Consider the following 16,348-nt stretch of genomic DNA (forward strand, 5'->3'; position numbering starts at 1 on the left):
GGATTTTGATAAGCGAGATTCAGATCGGATGAAAATTTAGTATTCTTATTTATAAATTCTTAATTACAAGCTAATTGTCTACGGTACGATAACTTCACCTTCATCTGGAACTGTTCTCATTCCAGCTAGACGCATCTTGTATAGGAGGTAAGTCGACTGTTCGGCGATCTAGAATTGTTCCTACTAACCTTCACTCCAAGTTCACAGAGGTAGTCAATACACTTGTTAATCAGCGTCAATTTTAAGATCATTCGAGTAAAATTTGCTTACCTCAGTTTGCGCTTTTGCTTTCTCCCAAGTTGGACCTAATGTTTTAGTCCGTTCAACTAACATTCAGGTTTTGAATTTACACTCATACTTACCCCAAACGTATATACCATGTCTTCTAACGAGTACACCAGGCGCGTCAGGATATTTTCTCATAGCCTTGAGTTGGTTATTATCTTATATAGTTTGTAAAATGGTAAAGCTAACCTCTGCCATTCCTTCCATTAGATCCTCCTCATTTGGTGTATTCTCAATGATCGGAAGAACAAGAGTATCCAAGTAAGTCAAAGCATCAGTCATACCAGCTTTGCGAACACCTTTGATCATTTCTTGATGTGATACTAAATGTATAAGCATCTATTGATAAGCTTTGTGTTCTAACTCACTCCTAAATTCCTTTCCCCAAAGTAATGTAGCCATTACTTTAATGATTAATTAAACTCGATATCGACATGCTATTAAACGATAAACATACCACAGTTCTGTGAGTGTGTATGTATGCAACTAAGTGCACCTCTGATATTGAAAGCATTGAAGAAGAGCGGTGTACAGGCGGACTCTTTTAAACCTCTACCAGGTGCCCTTATTATTTTACGGTCTTTAACCGTCAATACGAACATATCCTCTGGTTTTATACGTTCTTTTTGTACGCCTTATCTTTTGTCAATCAAATGTAAATCTGTATTTTAAGATAAAATACCTGATGGTGCAATATAAGCTTTTAATCTTTCTATTCATTAGATTATATATTAAAGTACTTAATCCACTTACTCATCCCTTATCGAGATACCACCACCAGTACCTGTTACCCAGCCTTGACGATACATATTCTCACATAATTCAGGAATTAAATTAGCTGGATGCAAAGGATCAGTGGATTTAACTAGCTCATCAGCTGAACACATGATGGTTTATATCAGAACCTAAGAATTTCCCAATGATGCGATTTATACAAATTTATAACAAAGTTTTGTACAATCGTTTTAATATCAAGTAACCCCTTGTAAAGCAATTTAAGCTTCAGTGTCAACGACCTAAATGTCTGTTAAATAATCTGTTCTTCTTAAAGAAAAATTTGACTTACCTCAGTAACGGTACCCTTGAAGTCGGTACATGGAACGTATGAGGCGTAGGTGTAGAGTTTCTCCTTTGCGTCTTCAGCGTCATTGCGCTTACCTGCAGCATCATCCATGGATGACCACGTCAGCCGCCTTGCTCTAACATTAAAAACTAATAGAAAGAGCGGTGACCAGTAAAAAACTGCAGGTAAACAAGATTTCTATAGAGTGAACTCTTGTGAATAAAAAAAGAATTCACAAGTCCGCGCTAAATATAAGCGGGTCAAGTTTTATCAAATTTTCATTGACATCCAATCGGTGTCACTCTATTTAAGAAATCAAGTTGAGTATTTACTGGTATGTTCTACCCTTCTATTAGTAAAAAGATAAGTCACTCACGTTCAAGACGGACACGGATACGACGTGGTGGGGATCTTACACCACGGGACCAAACTTGTTGGTTGAGCTTTGGGTCAAGACGGACATCCTTGGTACCCATAGTCTTCTCAGCGAATTGAACAATTGACTTGATAGCCCAAGGAGAACGCTTCTTGAAAGCTCTGTCGTGAGTACGCTTGTGCAAGTTGACAGTGTAGTCACGAGTGACGACGTCCTTGATAGCTGAACGAGTCTTTGGGGTCTTCTTGTCAATTGGGGCCTATAAAAAGTTAGAAATGTAATTTTTTTATTCAGTTATTCACCATTTCGCTTGATGGAAGTCCTTAGCTGAAGGCGAAAATTCCTCACCTCAGACCCATACATCGATAATCAATAAAATAAAATAAAATAAAATATAAAATAAAATGGATATTGAAGATTCGAAACCTGATCTAAAGACAGAGGACATTGAAGATAAGGTCGCAGACGCCGATAGCCCAACTGTCGAGAGAGTTAATGACGATGATGATGATGAGGAGAACCCAGTGAGTGCGCCACTATTATGCCGACCCTTCTAATAGGACACAAGATAGAAGACAGAATCGTCGAGGAAGACGACGATGAGGAAGAACCTGAGGAAGCTGAAGATGACGACGACGACGAAGACGACGATGAACAGGACAGGGCAACAAAGAAGAAGCGTAGACAAAACAACCCTAAGAATCGTTTCTTGGATGTTGAAGCAGAAGTCGACGACGACGAAGAGGAAGCTGATGACGATGATGAAGGCGCTGGTAAAGACTTAGAGTTCATTCAGTATAATGACGAGCCAGAGGAGTCTTCGAGGGATATCAGAGGTGGCCACACTAGATTAGATAGGCGCAATAGAGAACTTGAGGATCAGGATGCTGAAGCTGTCGCTGAGTCTTACAAGGAGAGATACGGTAGAATGAGGTATCAGGGTGAAATGAATCAAGTACCACAGCGTTTACTCATGCCTTCCGTCGAGGATCCAAGCCTTTGGGGTGTCAGATGTCGACCTGGCAGAGAAAAAGATATCGTTATCTCTATAATGTCAAAGTTTATCGCCAACGAATGGGGTTCCCAACCTTTAGAAATTTATTCAGCTTTCTGTCGTGATTCCATCCAAGGTTTATTCTACGTTGAAGCTCGTTCACCTTCACATGTTTTAGAAGCAGTCAAAGGTCTAGTCGGTGTCTATTCAAGTTCAGCCCCCGATCGTAAACCTTTACTTATTCCAGTTGATGAAATGGCTGATCTACTCAAAATAAAAAAACAAGTTAAAGAAGTCAAACCAGGTTCTTGGGTAAGAATAAAAAGAGGCAAGTATCAAGGCGATTTGGCTCAAGTCATGGACATTACAGAGAATGGTGAAGTTGCAGGTGTGAAATTCGTACCAAGAATAGATCTTAATCCAAAGGAAGATAGCACTTCTGCTGGAGCCGCCGGAAAGAAGCGTAAAAAAGGTGCAAATAGTACCGTTTCATTTAGGCCACCCCAAAGATTATATAATCATGCAGATATTGTTAGAGTATATGGTTCGAGAACCTCAGTAAAGAGAGGTGATAAATATGTCTTTCAAAATGATACTTTTAGAGATGGTTTATTAGAGAAGGATATAACAATTTCAGGTTTACAAACTGAAGATGTTAATCCACAAATTGATGAAATAACCAAATTTGCCAGTCAAAATGGTGAAACTTCATCTGGTGGTGATATTGATTTAAATATGATGGCCGATGCAGTCAAACAATCAGCTGCAATTTTACAACCAGGTGATGTCGTTGAAATTTTTGAAGGACAATTGACTGGTATAAGCGGATCAATAGTTGCATTACGTGGGGATGTTGTAACAATAAAAGCAAATGTCGACGAATATTCTAATCAGCATATTGAAGTTTTATCACGTAGCGTTCGTAAGACCTTCTCCACTGGTGATCACATAAAAGTTATAAATGGTAAATACACAGATGAAACTGGTCTAGTTATATCAATCAATGAAAAGGATAGTACTGTTACCTTCATTTCTGATATGTCGCAAGATGAGGTAAGTAATTTTAAACTAATCTATATGAAAAGTATACTTAAACTATAAAGCTTTCAGTGTTCTCAAAAGATATCAGAGTTGCCGCAGAAATTGGTGCTGCCCATAATACTGTTGGAAATTATGAATTGCATGATTTAGTTCAACTTGATCAACAAACAGCAGGTGTTATCTTCAAAACTGAACATAATCAATTTAAGGTTCTTGATCACAATGGTAATGTAAGAACAGTTGGACCTAGACAAATTTCAATGCGTAGAGATTCACGTAGAGCTGTTGCAACTGACAGTGAAAATCATGATTTACGTATAGGTGATATGGTAAAAGAAATACAAGGTGAACAACGTAAAGGACAAGTTTTGCATATCCATAGATCCGTTTTCATTTTCCTCTATAATAGGGAAATAAGCGAAAATAATGGTGTGTTCATAACAAGATCAACAATGTTAGCTTCAGTTGCACCAAAGACTTTGAATAATTCAAGTGTCGATTTATCACAAATGAATCCTGCAATGAGTTCAATAAGTCCACAACAAAGAGAAAAAGGTGGTATGGTTGGTTCACAAATGTTAGGCAAAGGTATGAGGGATAAATTAGCAGATATACCCGTACAAATTATCAGAGGTTCTTATAAAGGAATGATTGGCGTAATTAAAGGTACAAACGGAAATCAAATTAGAATTGAATTGACCACAAATTCGAAAATCATTTCTTTAGAGAAAGAAATGTGTATGAGGCGTCATAATAATCAATTGGTTAGTTTAGATACCTATGTTGGGCCACCAAGAAACCAACAGAACGGTGGTGATAGATTTGGTGCACATCCACGCGATTCTTCCATGGCATCTGGAGGTGGTGCTACACCAAGAGGTAAGTTTAAATCTTTTGATACATTTCAAGTTCCCTTTTTAACGTATTAAAAGGTTATGGTAACGCTACACCTTGGCAAGGTGGAGGTAAAACACCATTTGGTCAAGGTGGTGCTACACCTTGGGGTGCAGGTGGCCGTACACCAGCAGCAGGTGCCTGGGCTGCAGGATCAAAGACACCTGGTGTACGTGGTGGTGCAACACCTGGTTGGGGCGCAGGCGCAAGGACACCTGCAGCAGGTGCATGGGCTGCAGGATCGAAGACACCTGGTGTACGTGGTGGTGCAACACCTGGATGGGGCGCAGGCGCAAGAACTCCAGCAGCAGGTGCATGGGGTGCAGGATCAAAAACACCAAGTTGGAACGCAGGTTCGAAAACACCAGGTGGTGCTGCGTGGGGTAATAATACACCTGGTCAACAATTGAATGATCTAAATGAACAAAATTGGGGATCAGTTTCACCCAATCGTTATTCAAATGCTGCTTCCTCAAATTCACCTTCGAGGGATAAATCTTCATCTGGATTTCAGAAACCATCAGATCGTTCTAATGAAGTTTCATCATTTGACGATCGCCAAGGTAATGCAGCGTGGGAGTCAATACATAATGATGGAGAAAGTTCGGTAGATATCAGCAGTATGTCATTACAAAATAAAGATACGAGTTGGGACACCCAAGATGATTATTCAGCTCCAACCCCTTATGGCGGAGCACCTACGCCTTATGGAGGAGCACCTACTCCTGGTGGAGCACCTACACCTGGAGTAGGATACACACCTGGTTATAGCGCACCAACTCCAGGTGGAGGAGGTCTCGCCCCTACACCATATGGTGCACCAACTCCAGGTGGTGGTGGATATGCATCTACACCTTATGATAGTAGTTCAGGACCTCAAATGCATTCGTCAAGAATGCAAATTAGGCATGGTCCACCAGTCAATTGGTTCAGAGATAACGTTGATATTAAAGTAAAGATCGATTCAGTTAGACAATTTGAAGATGGCAAGTTTGATGGAAAATACGGATCGTTACTTAGGTGTAACGCTTATGATAACGTAATAGTAAAGTTATTAGATGAAAGTAATAATGAGAAGATAACTTTATCAAATCGATTTATTTCACCTGTTCAACCTGGTGATAGTGCATTTGACAAAGGACAAAACGCTATGGTCATTGAAGGAGAATACAAAGGAGAGCTAGCTAAATTAATAAGCAATGATGAAGATGAGTGGATGGTAAAGGTATTTCCATCAGGTGAAGAGAAATTTTTGAATACTTATTCTATGGCGCAACATGTAAAGTGAATAATCTAAAGTTTGTATGAATGTATATATTTAATGAAAAACGATATTATAAATCCAAAGTACCTTGATCACGCCAGACCTTCATTAATTCGCCTACGCCAGAACCGACGACGTCTCTTTGATCGATGAGGTCAAACTCTCTACCGAACGCTACAAAGTGAGCGAATAAGCTATTCAAATGACCTTCCAAACTCAAGTGAACAAAAGAAGTAAAGTGTGACCAATATAAGTGAGCGAAAACTCTAAAAAGTTGTTTATAAAGGTGTTTAGCTGAACTTGGGAACGTAGGTGGAAAGTAATTGCCTTGTTTAGTGGGAAAAACAGATTCATCATTTAGTAAAGATTGTACCCAAACCATAACATAGTCAATATAAGTAGGTGCAGGTAATTTCACCAACTTTCTTGATTGATCAATCCAAGTGTAATCGAAGTTGTGACCAGCGGACATCGTAGGATTTGATTCTATCGTTACAGTCTCCGAAATAACGCCATAGAATGAGTTCAAATTATGAAAGAAATCGAATAAGTTTATAGCAACCCATTCATTAACGTCAACGTGCTTAGGTAGAACGACGATAGTCTTAAAGCTACCTTTAACTAGCGCAGCTTTAACAAATGGTTGACATAAGAATAAAGGTTTAGTATTGGGTATATTAGCTGTTGGTGCTGTCGTCGTCGTAGGTGATGTTGGTATTGGAGATCTCTTTTGAGTGTTTGATTTTGTACGTATTCTACTAATAAATTCATTAAATGAGCTGTAAATAAAGACTAAATATTTATTTCTCACCCTATGCTACCAAAAAAGTTGGACATTATATAAGAAAGAAGAGAGAGAGATCAATGCATAGAAAATTCATAAATTAAATTTATAATATCTTGATATTCTGACATCGCGCCTATACCTATATCTCTGTTTAGTTATTTATTAGATTGCTTAATCAACTAACCGCTATCTCCACATGCTAATGTCTTCTCGATTGGACCAAATAAATAAAAACCCAAAATGTTTCTAAGTATGTCCAGCTGAATAGCTGTTAACGGGTTCTTGTACATATAAGTATTCATTGAAGGGAAGGCTATAACCTTTGTTTCGTCATCTTTCGCCCTCAGGATTGAAGTTAGTAGATTATCACATAATCCATTGGATATTTTAGCTAGACTATTAGCAGATAAAGGCGCTATAACAATTAAATCTGCCCATTTACGCAATTCAATGTGTAATATGTCATCACCAATCGCTTTGAAGTCCTTCCACTCATCCTGATCCTTATATACCTTACAATCTAAGTCATTAGCGTCTACTAGTTTACTAGCAGATTCCGTTAAAACTACTTGCACATTGAATTCATCTTTTATTCCTTGGATTATCTTTACTAATTTAACAACAGCAATTGAACCCGTTGATAAAATTAGAATATTCTTCTTCATCGTTCAATAATCTAAACAATATTACGCTTAATGTATTTTTTATCTCGACGAATGAACGAAAGATAGTTATCAGAAGTCTGCGCCACATTTCACAATTATTGACTATATTATAAATCCAATAATACACAATATCGATGACTACTCTATTTAATCACTGTGTTTTACCTTACGTCATAATACCTTATAGAACCTGTAACCTAAAGTTACTGTAAAACTATATGAGAAATGGTAAATGCTGAATCATTTAATAGCAATTTACGCCTTTAAAGTCTGACTTTTCTCACCACCTAGGTACTGTAACATGATATGGTTTGGTATACGAGGGACCTCGATAGCCGAGTTGACTTCATAAAATTATAGTTAAACTAGTTGTCAGAAAATAGTGTGGATTTGATACAATCATTATTATCTAATTATAACACGTTAATATTAGAGATCCAAGTTGATCCGTAATATAGCGCATAAGATAACCTGCTACTATACAGATATAACTTATTACCTATCTAAATTGGCTTTGTGTTGGTTGATTGCTCTAAAATGTATATAGATGTCGCGATTGTTATTTACTATTTCAAGAAGTAGAATATTTTAGTTCTCATATAATATATAGCGTAACTAATTGTTTATTGGATTTTCTCCATTCACACTTTGTTTGGAAGTACCCAGGTCTTGTGAGCTGTCTCATCTTGATGAGTGGATTTCGTCTGTATATGCGCGTGAAGACTTCCGCTTGGTCAAATTATGCGAGTTTTGCAGTGACATTTCCTGTGGTGTGTCTTGATATCAGATTGCTGTCCTTTGCTTTGAAATACGCATGGTTTAAAAATATGTTGATGGGATTGCCATAAAGTAGCGCCTTTTTTTTTGGATGTAGGTATTCAAGTCTGTTATCTGACTGTGTATAGTAGTAATCTATAGTTGTTCAAAGAGTAAGCGCAAGGATTGAATTGTATTTCAGACAGTAAATTCAGTACTTGTATTTGGACCTTAATTGAAGTATCCCTTTGTTATATTGCTCGCTCACATGTTGGAATCGAGTAGTTTGATTGATTGAAGTGATCCTAAAGAGATGTGTCAATTGTGAGGTGTGTATTATAATAGTCAATAGTTTCTTTTATAGCCTCGTAACTGAACCTTATGATTGTCTTCCTGAAGATTTCGATTTTTATTAACCTTCACTTCAGATAAAGCTGTAGGTGTGTTTCATCTTTTAGCACTCTTTCTCCTATTCTTATGTATAATAACTGTAACTTATTAGTTGATTCTTTAGTTTTCGTTAAAGGCTCTTGAAAGATCTCCATAATTTAAGACACTATTAAAGTGCTCTCCTTGTACCTTTTATAGTTTTCTTTGAAATAGAGAAATCAGTAACTCTTTGAACAGCTATGCTCCCATGAGTTGACATCTTATGGCGATTGTGTTAAAGATGTCATACAACTTGTGATCTTCATGAATTACTTCCATCATCAACCAACTATTGGTACTAAACTTCAAGGTAAAATTACGATAGATGAATTCAAAGACGTTAAAGAGATTTACTTGAAGCTTAGTGGCGATTTGCACTTACGTACATCTGAATTTAGTAGGAGTTTGAAGCTTGTTGATGATATAATATCGCTTTATAATGTGGAGACACATAATATTCAGCAATCACTTGATGAACGCGCGAACTCATTTGACTATAGTTTCAGTATGAGTGATAATCTCGTGCCTACGTTCAAGTACGCGCTTGATGATGTCAAAGTTGAGGCAGCATATGAGTTGGTTCTATGCATAGACTATAGGAAACTATTCAAAAGGACAAAGAAAGTCAATTTCAAGTTTGATCTCATTAAATCAACCACGAATACTATAGATGTTGTTGATTTTCGGAAATTGTTGAATACTGTGACATATAACAGATCACTTATTAGCGTAGTTATGCAAGTACCAAATGTTGCTTCATTCCCTACAAAGGTTTTATTGCCCTTTAAACTAGCTTTAACTCTCAGAAAAGATCAGCTACTCGAAGATTTTGATCTGATAATACATTTCAATCGGGTAATTAAGCTTAGAACACGAGACTGGCATGAATTCAGAATAATGGATCATCCTCTGTATACATTTTCAAAATCAAACCTAGAACATCAGCATACAGATTTCAAATCTGATGAAATTACTCATCACTTTACCAAAGGTATCGTTCTAGAAGACATTCCAGACTTTGAATATAAGAATTTGTTGAGTTTAAGTCATTACATAAGTGTCTATTACAATAATGTTCAGTTATTAATGTTGGAAACTCCACTTATGCAACTCTCTTCTCAGTCTGATGCTCCTCCTTCATATTCTGATCATCTTCGCTCTCAGTCATAACCAGATATATCTCTCTACCATGGGTTATGATAGCTAAAGCCACTTCAACTGTAATCAAAGCAATGATGATCAATTCCATCCTATGACTTGTTTGACTACTTTGGGTAAGCTTTTACGACCATGCGAAGGTCATACTCACGTTTGTAAATAATCTCTCAACGTTGCTTGGACCTATACAACATTAATAAATTGCATTAACACTTAAATTTCTAAACTTACGTCTGCTGCATATGTAATCTTTTGATTAACGGCGTCAACACGTGGCTTTATGTCAAGTACTTCAGAAACTTGTTGGAAGTAACTCTCTAGGACTTGCTCATCCCATAAAACGTCTGGTACTCCCCAGAAGTTCTCACCTTCATTGTCAAGCTCAAGATTCAATCCCTGTCTAAACCTTAACAACTCTCCCATACTACTAGCGATGGCCTTTCTATCCATCTCAGGTGGTATGTGCCCATTCAATGCTAAATACGCAGGAATTGATGATACTTTTGAAAGATAAGTTGATAATTGAGACTCCAGAGCTGAAAGTTTTGCACTACGACTCAATGCATGTGAAAATGCGTATTTTGAAAGTAAAACAGGGTATATGGTGTCCTGCAATTGTGCACCAGTAGGTGTCAAGCTCTGGATTGATGTTGAAAGTGAAGTGTTGAGCTCAGCCTCTTTTCCAAGGACGATCAAGTCACCTTGTAGTCTAGTAGATCTATTATATGGTCAAATAATGCCTTGTAATCCTGATTTAACACTCACTCTGATGGATCAATGACATAGTCTAACTGTTCTGTTTCGTAGTCGAGATAACGATTTTTTTCGACCCAACCTGCAGTACCATTATCTTCATTCTTTCCTGTCCATTTCCATCTTCCACTTGCAACTAATACTTTCTGTAGACTGTTCGTACTGACAGAGTTACCTCGTCTGATGACTTGACGAAGAAAGCGTTCACCTTGTGAGGAGTCCATACCCCAGGTAACGAAACTTCCTGATCTGAAGACAAAAACTTCCTTTTTACCATTTTCTAATGGGATGTAAATCGCACCGTCTGTATCTGGGACTAAGTATGAATTAAATGATTTAAGACCAGCTGCCAAGGCTGCAAAATCATAGCGCTCTGCTGTAGAGAAAGCGTTCACTGGCATAACATCACTTCTACCAGGCGAATACACGAGCTTTGAACGAACTGGTGCAGATTGCTCTGCAGCTGTTCTACGTAGAATAGCTTTCGGTTTTGGTTTTGGCAAATCAGTAGCATTTTTGGCTATTCGACTGTTGCTATGGAAAGCACGTTTTATAGACCCTTCGTATTTGATATATGATGTAAATCGATTCAGCATAGTGATGATGGTAATGTACTAAGGAAATATCTGAGTAATAGAAGAAACGCTGCAGGAAAAATGTAGGTTAAGTTATTTAAGCAGAAATTTATCAAGTTATACCCTATGTGCATCCGTTTGATACAGCTAAGTATTTTTCGATCTGCAAAGCAGCTGATAGATAAACATACATGTTAAGAATCTATACAAATTTTACTTTGTGGCTATTTGTTGTCTCTTTTTGAGTCCGCTCATTCAATTTTCATTCAAATATGAACTCATACAAGAGACTAAAGCGGAATACAGGAAAGCTTGATTTCTTTATATTATTACGAGGATAAACCAACATTCTCAAATGGTACCATATCGTCATAAAAAGATGTCATGTACAACTACATCATTGTAGCTAAATTATTAGTTGATTTTAATATTCATTGTTTTCTTTATAGTCTTTTATTTTTTTAAAAAACACACTTAATTTATTTTATAGCTTTTGGAACTTCCAATCTATTAATAATATTGTTAATGTATTTGCGACCTTTCGGAGTAATAAGGTGGGGTGAGTACTTTGGTAGTCTTGTTTGTAGGACTGAGAATAATATGAAATCTAAAGCCTTCTGGGCTGAAATTTGGAACCTTAAATCATCTAGTAGTACTAACTCCTCACCTAAAGTCTATATATTTAAAAGGAAAATGATATCGCGGCATACGATTAATTGTTACAATGACGTATAAGAATAGCGCAAAGATAGATGAAAATGCTATAAATGCAATACAGTTTTATTAAATCTATTTTATCTAATTCCTTTTTGTTTGTTTTGCCTTTGCTTCCTGGTCTAGCCAGAGTCTCATACCTATGAAATAAGTCAGCGAATTTCAAGACTCTGAGCATGTTTAAGTTACCCAAAGCATCTTCTTTATCGGCGTAATAACCTCTTTCAACTTCCCAAACTTCAAATCCAAGTGTATCTCTATATAAACCAATAGCAGCTCTATTAGTCTTACGTACGTGTAAGCTAACGTATGCAGCATTGAAAGTATCTTTCATAGCGGTCTGCGATTGTTTCATTAACTTTTGTGCTAAACCCAATCTTCGATAACTTCTTAAAACAGATATTGAAGTTACGTGTCCATTTGGTAGTTGTCCTGGTTTACTATCCATTTCATCGTTCCTTTAGAAGTATTAAGATAAATAAACTGGATTGATTTGTACTAACATTTTACCTAAAATATAACCAACTATTCTACCTTTATGATCTTCGGCTACATAAGACAATTGAGGCCAGGTGAGAGCGTGATACATATCTAGATAATGAACTTAATAAAATCTAAACAGTAATGATAACTCACAATACTTCATTTGATAGTTTTCAGGCTATAGACGTAAGCTGTTAATAGCGAGGGTGTATCTGATGACTCAACTAAATTCATGAGATTAGCATTCTGCATACCAGTTAAATCATATGGGGTAGCTGGACGTATGTTCATTTTTTAAAATCAATAGAAATATAAATGATGGATGTTAATTAAGAAGGAACGTTCATCATCAAAATAAACTTTACAATCAAATTATAATAAAAGAATGTCTACGCAACCATTATTGCAGCGTACATCAAATAAAAGAATCGCTTTACCTGTAAGGGTCGAGCCAAAGGTTAGTCTTGACGTATATAGTAAGGGTGTGAACTAAGAAAGCCTTTAGGTATTCTTTGCTAATGAAAGAACGTGAGCGATAAAGATCAATGCTATATGCCTGAAATTTACTAACACATAGCTAGCTTCCTTTCTTGGTTACATTTTGCTGTTATACTTGGTGGATTAGCCATCGGATTGCTAAACTTTGGTGACAAAGTTGGCAAAATATCAGCAGGAATGTTTAGTTTCGTTGCCATGTTAATCATGGTCTACGCTTTAGTAACTTACCATTGGAGAGCGTCCGCCATCAGGAAGAGAGGTACTGGGCCATACGACGATAGATTAGGACCAACGATACTATGCATTTGCTTACTATCAGCGGTTTTAATTAACTTTTATTTAAGATTTGCGCAAGGGGAGGACAATATCTAGGAACATGTATTAATATGGTTTATATCTCTTATTAGATTTAAAGTTATCTATTCTTAATTTGTCCTTTTGGAATTTTAATCTCAAACCAGCAATTTCCTGTCTCTTTGATTCCCTTCTTTGCCATCTATAGAAATCATCTAATGGTTTATTGAATTTTGATTTCTTCGTGTTCTCTGCTGGATTAAACAATTTAGAAGATACTTGAACGCCTGACACATTAGCAGCTTTTCCATGTTTACCACCCCTTTCAACTAAAGTGAAGCCATCATCTTCCATTTTATCAGAATTATCATTTCTAGTCTTTGGTTTATCATCGAAGTTGTTCATATAATCTATGGTGAATTGCTTAATATCATTATGATCTATTCTATTAGATTTATATAAATCTAATAAATTTAATCCATCTGTGGATGTAGAAAATCTATCGAGCTCTAACAATTTATCTGTACTCTCCGCTTCTTTATATTTCAAGTGTATATTTCTATATAAGTTATATTGAATATCTAATAATTTACTCAAATTGTTCTGTTTATTGCTATAGTCTATACTATCGATATCTCCAAATTTACTAAACAATGAGTATAAACTAGACCTATTTATATTTAAAGGCAAGTTAACTATAAATATTGTATGATTATCTTGCTTTCTTAAATGTATATATTTATCATTCAATTTTATCCTCTTGTATCCAAGCATCGACGACGTCTCTTAAGAAGTGATGCACACAATAATTCCTAGATGAAGGTTTTAGACTGACTCAATATAGATGCTGAAAGGGGAACGAGTGAAATAGAGTGTATACATTGTAGATTTTATTCATATTAGATTGATTGGTCTCCGGGAAGATAAGGTGTGTGTATAACTTGAATATGATTTAGTCTAAATGAAGGTGAAAAATGTGCATTATTACTGTATTACATTCAACAAAACATTAAAAAGTCTACTAGCCAGCCTCACACATTGCTAGAATATCAGGTATATCGATGATGCAGGTACAAGAAACAAAATTAAATAAATAGTAACTACCAGTAAACCAAATCAGGTACTTTTTATTGATCATCAAACTCTTATTCTGTGTTTGTTATCCGTAACGATACGCATTCCTCATCTTAAGATAACGAAGTGAGGTATAGTCAGATTGATAATACGCTTGTAGTTCAACAAATCTGTTTGATCCACAAGAATGCAGGAATGAAAATAAAGCAGGAAACGGAAGACGAAATTTACACTGTAATAATCATCAACTAATGAAAGTTATCTATTCCATGTAAAATATCACTTTTGATTTTTAAAAAACATAGTTCAACCGCGTCTATACTCCAAAACATATCACAATGCTCACCATTTTCATAATAATCTAACCTATTGAGCTTTATAGACTCATGTGTTTTGAGCCTTTCCAGTAATGGTTCAACTAACACCAGCTTGTCATCAGTACCGACATATAAACTCAAAGGTGGGAATTTTGGTTGATTATCTTCTTGATATCCAGATGAGAACCATTTCTCTTGCTTTACATCTAATGTACAACCTCTAGTTGAGAAACCATCTTTACCTGCCCACCAAAAGACAGATCTAGATGACACTGGTGAAGGTGTGAACCTAAACATTTTAGCTTTACGTCTATTCAACCAATTTTTATCAGTCCAACTGAATAAAAATGCAAACATTTGATAACCTAATAAAGCAAATGCTCTTTTTGGGGTGTAATTGAATGACCATGTCATCAAAGGTATGAAATCTAATTCACCAAATAAGAATCTCCATCTATTCCAATTTAATCTATTGATTAAAGTGAAAGGGAAGCCGGTGGTTAATGGACCTGCATAGACAGCGGGTGCTAATGCAATAAAGGAACTAATGTGCTTTGATAATTGGGGTTGATAACCTAAACTCAAAGTCATGAAACCGATACTGTTTCCTTGTGAATGACCAATGAAAGATAGATGCTCGCTATTTGAATCCAATAAAACGTGTTTAATTAGAGAAGGTAAATCATTATTTGCTAAATCTTCAATTGTATAATTCCAAAATTTACTATCATTCTTCTTTAAATGCTGATGGCCCATATTAAATACGCCTCTTGTATTACCTAGGTAAACTTGAAAAGGGCCATTATCTGCTAACCAAAAAGCTAAACTACGTTCTTCTGAAGTGATGAATGAACCTGAGGATTGAAATAAACCATGTAAGATTAATATAGGGTATAAATTATCAAATTTAGGTTTAGGATTTATGACTTTATTAACTAATAAGTGATAACCATCGTCAGTTGTGATGATTTGGTCAACGATATCGAAACCTGATTGATTAGCGTAATACTTAACATCAGGTGTAATTAATTCATCTTTGTATTTAGAGTGATCGTCCCAATCGCGTATTTTAGGCAATTGTTGTTTTGAAGGAGATAGTAAAAATTTGATGAACCTAGATAGTAAAGCGTATATAACGACTAGTATTAATGCAATTGAACTAAATAAATTTGAGAATATTTGCATTTTGAATTTTAATAATAATTTAAGACTTCATAGCTTTTAAACGAGATCTACGACCATCGAGTTATTGACTGATAATTTAAAATGGTTAACCCACTCAAGTTAAGGTTAGATTTTATTAATAACTTTAATATATTTCATTTATTTATTCATTTATTTATAGTCTCGCGCCATTCATCAAAGGTAGCCTCAGAAAGACACTTGAACCAATAGGAAAAGGCTATTTAAAGTGAGTAATGAAAACCATTAAAATAAAAATAACCAAATACAATAGCCTCGCTGGCTTTAGACAAGTCGGTTTAAGATGTTAGTTCTATCATCCTTCCAAAACGATTCCTAACTTTTTATAATAGACGATGATTTGATTCAAGAGGAGAACGATGAAATGCAAAAGGTAATACTCGCATATAAATACTCGCAATCAGCTCACCTTCTTTATTAGGCACTCGCTCGTCTTTCACCAAGAGAAGAATACGACAGAGCATGGAGATTGAGAAGAGCTATTAACCAATCTATCCTTCATAAAGATTTACCAAAAGAGCAATGGTCAGAGGATGAAGCTTCAAAGCAACGCTACCTCACAGATAGAATAACAGAAGTCGCTAATGAACACAATGAGAGAGCTATGTTTGATAACCCAGAATATAAAATTCAAACTTCACATCATTAAGTGTAGAATTTAATTCATTTTTACTTTATTTTATCCACGCATTATGATCATCATACCTCGTCTACTACCCGAGCTT

The 16,348-nt window shown here is 36.0% G+C and overlaps 10 protein-coding genes across 10 annotated transcripts; 3 read left to right on the top strand and 7 right to left on the bottom strand.

The window, feature by feature from the left end:
- Positions 1 to 31: 31 nt before the first annotated feature.
- Positions 32 to 1,168, bottom strand: WALSEDRAFT_60350 (Methylthioribulose-1-phosphate dehydratase). Its single transcript, XM_006958254.1, has 9 exons — positions 1,039 to 1,168; positions 968 to 993; positions 743 to 919; positions 654 to 689; positions 475 to 608; positions 363 to 426; positions 271 to 305; positions 189 to 221; positions 32 to 135 (listed from the first exon to the last, which is right to left on the bottom strand). Exons 1-9 carry the CDS (start codon positions 1,092 to 1,094, stop codon positions 79 to 81), a joined length of 618 nt encoding a protein of 205 aa, XP_006958316.1. The 5' UTR covers positions 1,095 to 1,168; the 3' UTR covers positions 32 to 78.
- Positions 1,169 to 1,277: 109 nt separating this feature from the next.
- Positions 1,278 to 2,029, bottom strand: WALSEDRAFT_32533 (ribosomal protein L31e; the record flags this gene model as incomplete). Its single annotated transcript, XM_006958255.1, has 4 exons — positions 1,278 to 1,301; positions 1,352 to 1,443; positions 1,717 to 1,983; positions 2,027 to 2,029. 2 exons carry the CDS (start codon positions 2,027 to 2,029, stop codon positions 1,717 to 1,719), a joined length of 270 nt encoding a protein of 89 aa, XP_006958317.1. The 3' UTR covers positions 1,278 to 1,301; positions 1,352 to 1,443.
- A 97-nt stretch (positions 2,030 to 2,126) lies between these two features.
- WALSEDRAFT_32534 (transcription elongation factor Spt5) lies at positions 2,127 to 5,992 on the top strand (the record flags this gene model as incomplete). Its single annotated transcript, XM_006958256.1, has 4 exons — positions 2,127 to 2,248; positions 2,293 to 3,771; positions 3,822 to 4,638; positions 4,692 to 5,992. Coding segments are annotated over 4 exons (3,668 nt in total), but the record flags the coding sequence as incomplete, so codon positions are not given.
- WALSEDRAFT_54474 (hypothetical protein) lies at positions 4,726 to 7,386 on the bottom strand. Its single transcript, XM_006958257.1, has 3 exons — positions 6,889 to 7,386; positions 6,668 to 6,843; positions 4,726 to 6,644 (listed from the first exon to the last, which is right to left on the bottom strand). The coding sequence occupies exons 2-3, from the start codon at positions 6,686 to 6,688 to the stop codon at positions 5,988 to 5,990; spliced, it is 678 nt and encodes a 225-aa protein (XP_006958319.1). The 5' UTR covers positions 6,689 to 6,843; positions 6,889 to 7,386; the 3' UTR covers positions 4,726 to 5,987.
- Positions 6,762 to 7,418, bottom strand: WALSEDRAFT_60352 (flavo protein). Its single transcript, XM_006958258.1, has 2 exons — positions 6,895 to 7,418; positions 6,762 to 6,849 (listed from the first exon to the last, which is right to left on the bottom strand). The coding sequence occupies exons 1-2, from the start codon at positions 7,367 to 7,369 to the stop codon at positions 6,779 to 6,781; spliced, it is 546 nt and encodes a 181-aa protein (XP_006958320.1). The 5' UTR covers positions 7,370 to 7,418; the 3' UTR covers positions 6,762 to 6,778.
- A 1,436-nt stretch (positions 7,419 to 8,854) lies between these two features.
- Positions 8,855 to 11,076, bottom strand: WALSEDRAFT_68892 (hypothetical protein). The gene is made up of 4 exons (XM_006958259.1): positions 10,478 to 11,076; positions 9,944 to 10,430; positions 9,864 to 9,895; positions 8,855 to 9,819 (listed from the first exon to the last, which is right to left on the bottom strand). Exons 1-4 carry the CDS (start codon positions 11,059 to 11,061, stop codon positions 9,657 to 9,659), a joined length of 1,266 nt encoding a protein of 421 aa, XP_006958321.1. The 5' UTR covers positions 11,062 to 11,076; the 3' UTR covers positions 8,855 to 9,656.
- A 669-nt stretch (positions 11,077 to 11,745) lies between these two features.
- WALSEDRAFT_54477 (acyl-CoA N-acyltransferase) lies at positions 11,746 to 12,528 on the bottom strand (the record flags this gene model as incomplete). Its single annotated transcript, XM_006958260.1, has 5 exons — positions 11,746 to 11,894; positions 11,944 to 12,212; positions 12,258 to 12,345; positions 12,391 to 12,415; positions 12,463 to 12,528. 5 exons carry the CDS (start codon positions 12,526 to 12,528, stop codon positions 11,839 to 11,841), a joined length of 504 nt encoding a protein of 167 aa, XP_006958322.1. The 3' UTR covers positions 11,746 to 11,838.
- Positions 12,381 to 13,827, top strand: WALSEDRAFT_60353 (hypothetical protein). Its single transcript, XM_006958261.1, has 4 exons — positions 12,381 to 12,423; positions 12,480 to 12,694; positions 12,743 to 12,765; positions 12,819 to 13,827. Exons 2-4 carry the CDS (start codon positions 12,623 to 12,625, stop codon positions 13,105 to 13,107), a joined length of 384 nt encoding a protein of 127 aa, XP_006958323.1. The 5' UTR covers positions 12,381 to 12,423; positions 12,480 to 12,622; the 3' UTR covers positions 13,108 to 13,827.
- On the bottom strand, positions 12,819 to 15,634 carry WALSEDRAFT_68895 (alpha/beta-hydrolase). Its single transcript, XM_006958262.1, has 2 exons — positions 14,450 to 15,634; positions 12,819 to 13,469 (listed from the first exon to the last, which is right to left on the bottom strand). Exons 1-2 carry the CDS (start codon positions 15,603 to 15,605, stop codon positions 13,117 to 13,119), a joined length of 1,509 nt encoding a protein of 502 aa, XP_006958324.1. The 5' UTR covers positions 15,606 to 15,634; the 3' UTR covers positions 12,819 to 13,116.
- An 18-nt stretch (positions 15,635 to 15,652) lies between these two features.
- WALSEDRAFT_60355 (14 kDa subunit of cytochrome bd ubiquinol oxidase) lies at positions 15,653 to 16,342 on the top strand. Its single transcript, XM_006958263.1, has 5 exons — positions 15,653 to 15,709; positions 15,766 to 15,831; positions 15,877 to 15,908; positions 15,956 to 15,996; positions 16,045 to 16,342. The coding sequence occupies exons 1-5, from the start codon at positions 15,687 to 15,689 to the stop codon at positions 16,270 to 16,272; spliced, it is 390 nt and encodes a 129-aa protein (XP_006958325.1). The 5' UTR covers positions 15,653 to 15,686; the 3' UTR covers positions 16,273 to 16,342.
- Positions 16,343 to 16,348: the final 6 nt, after the last annotated feature.

Source organism: Wallemia mellicola (assembly GCF_000263375.1).
Source record: "Wallemia mellicola CBS 633.66 unplaced genomic scaffold WALSEscaffold_9, whole genome shotgun sequence".
In the NCBI taxonomy this organism is placed as follows: Eukaryota; Fungi; Basidiomycota; class Wallemiomycetes; order Wallemiales; family Wallemiaceae; genus Wallemia; species Wallemia mellicola.

Excerpts from the sequence above, each read along its gene's own strand:
- WALSEDRAFT_60353 (XM_006958261.1), top strand. The coding sequence starts at position 12,623 with ATGTCTACGCAACCATTATTGCAGCGTACATCAAATAAAAGAATCGCT. Across the intron at positions 12,695-12,742 it reads CTGTAAGGGTCGAGCCAAAG|GTATTCTTTGCTAATGAAAG; the intron begins GTTAGTCTTGAC and ends GAAAGCCTTTAG. Across the intron at positions 12,766-12,818 it reads TTCTTTGCTAATGAAAGAAC|CTTCCTTTCTTGGTTACATT; the intron begins GTGAGCGATAAA and ends ACACATAGCTAG.
- WALSEDRAFT_68892 (XM_006958259.1), bottom strand. The coding sequence starts at position 11,061 with ATGCTGAATCGATTTACATCATATATCAAATACGAAGGGTCTATAAAA. Across the intron at positions 9,896-9,943 it reads AGATTACATATGCAGCAGAC|GTCCAAGCAACGTTGAGAGA; the intron begins GTAAGTTTAGAA and ends AATGTTGTATAG. Across the intron at positions 9,820-9,863 it reads TTGAGAGATTATTTACAAAC|TCAAACAAGTCATAGGATGG; the intron begins GTGAGTATGACC and ends TACCCAAAGTAG.
- WALSEDRAFT_60350 (XM_006958254.1), bottom strand. The coding sequence starts at position 1,094 with ATGTATCGTCAAGGCTGGGTAACAGGTACTGGTGGTGGTATCTCGATA. Across the intron at positions 994-1,038 it reads GGTATCTCGATAAGGGATGA|ATTAAAAGCTTATATTGCAC; the intron begins GTAAGTGGATTA and ends ATGAATAGAAAG. Across the intron at positions 222-270 it reads AAGCAAAAGCGCAAACTGAG|TGTATTGACTACCTCTGTGA; the intron begins GTAAGCAAATTT and ends CTGATTAACAAG.
- WALSEDRAFT_60352 (XM_006958258.1), bottom strand. The coding sequence starts at position 7,369 with ATGAAGAAGAATATTCTAATTTTATCAACGGGTTCAATTGCTGTTGTT. Across the intron at positions 6,850-6,894 it reads GAAGACATTAGCATGTGGAG|ATATAGGTATAGGCGCGATG; the intron begins ATAGCGGTTAGT and ends AACTAAACAGAG.
- WALSEDRAFT_54474 (XM_006958257.1), bottom strand. The coding sequence starts at position 6,688 with ATGAATTTATTAGTAGAATAC.
- WALSEDRAFT_60355 (XM_006958263.1), top strand. The coding sequence starts at position 15,687 with ATGGTTAACCCACTCAAGTTAAG. Across the intron at positions 15,909-15,955 it reads TAGACAAGTCGGTTTAAGAT|ACGATGATTTGATTCAAGAG; the intron begins GTTAGTTCTATC and ends TTTTTATAATAG. Across the intron at positions 15,997-16,044 it reads AGAACGATGAAATGCAAAAG|GCACTCGCTCGTCTTTCACC; the intron begins GTAATACTCGCA and ends CTTCTTTATTAG.
- WALSEDRAFT_68895 (XM_006958262.1), bottom strand. The coding sequence starts at position 15,605 with ATGCAAATATTCTCAAATTTATTTAGTTCAATTGCATTAATACTAGTC. Across the intron at positions 13,470-14,449 it reads GTTAGATTATTATGAAAATG|ATCATAATGATATTAAGCAA; the intron begins GTGAGCATTGTG and ends CTAATAGAATAG.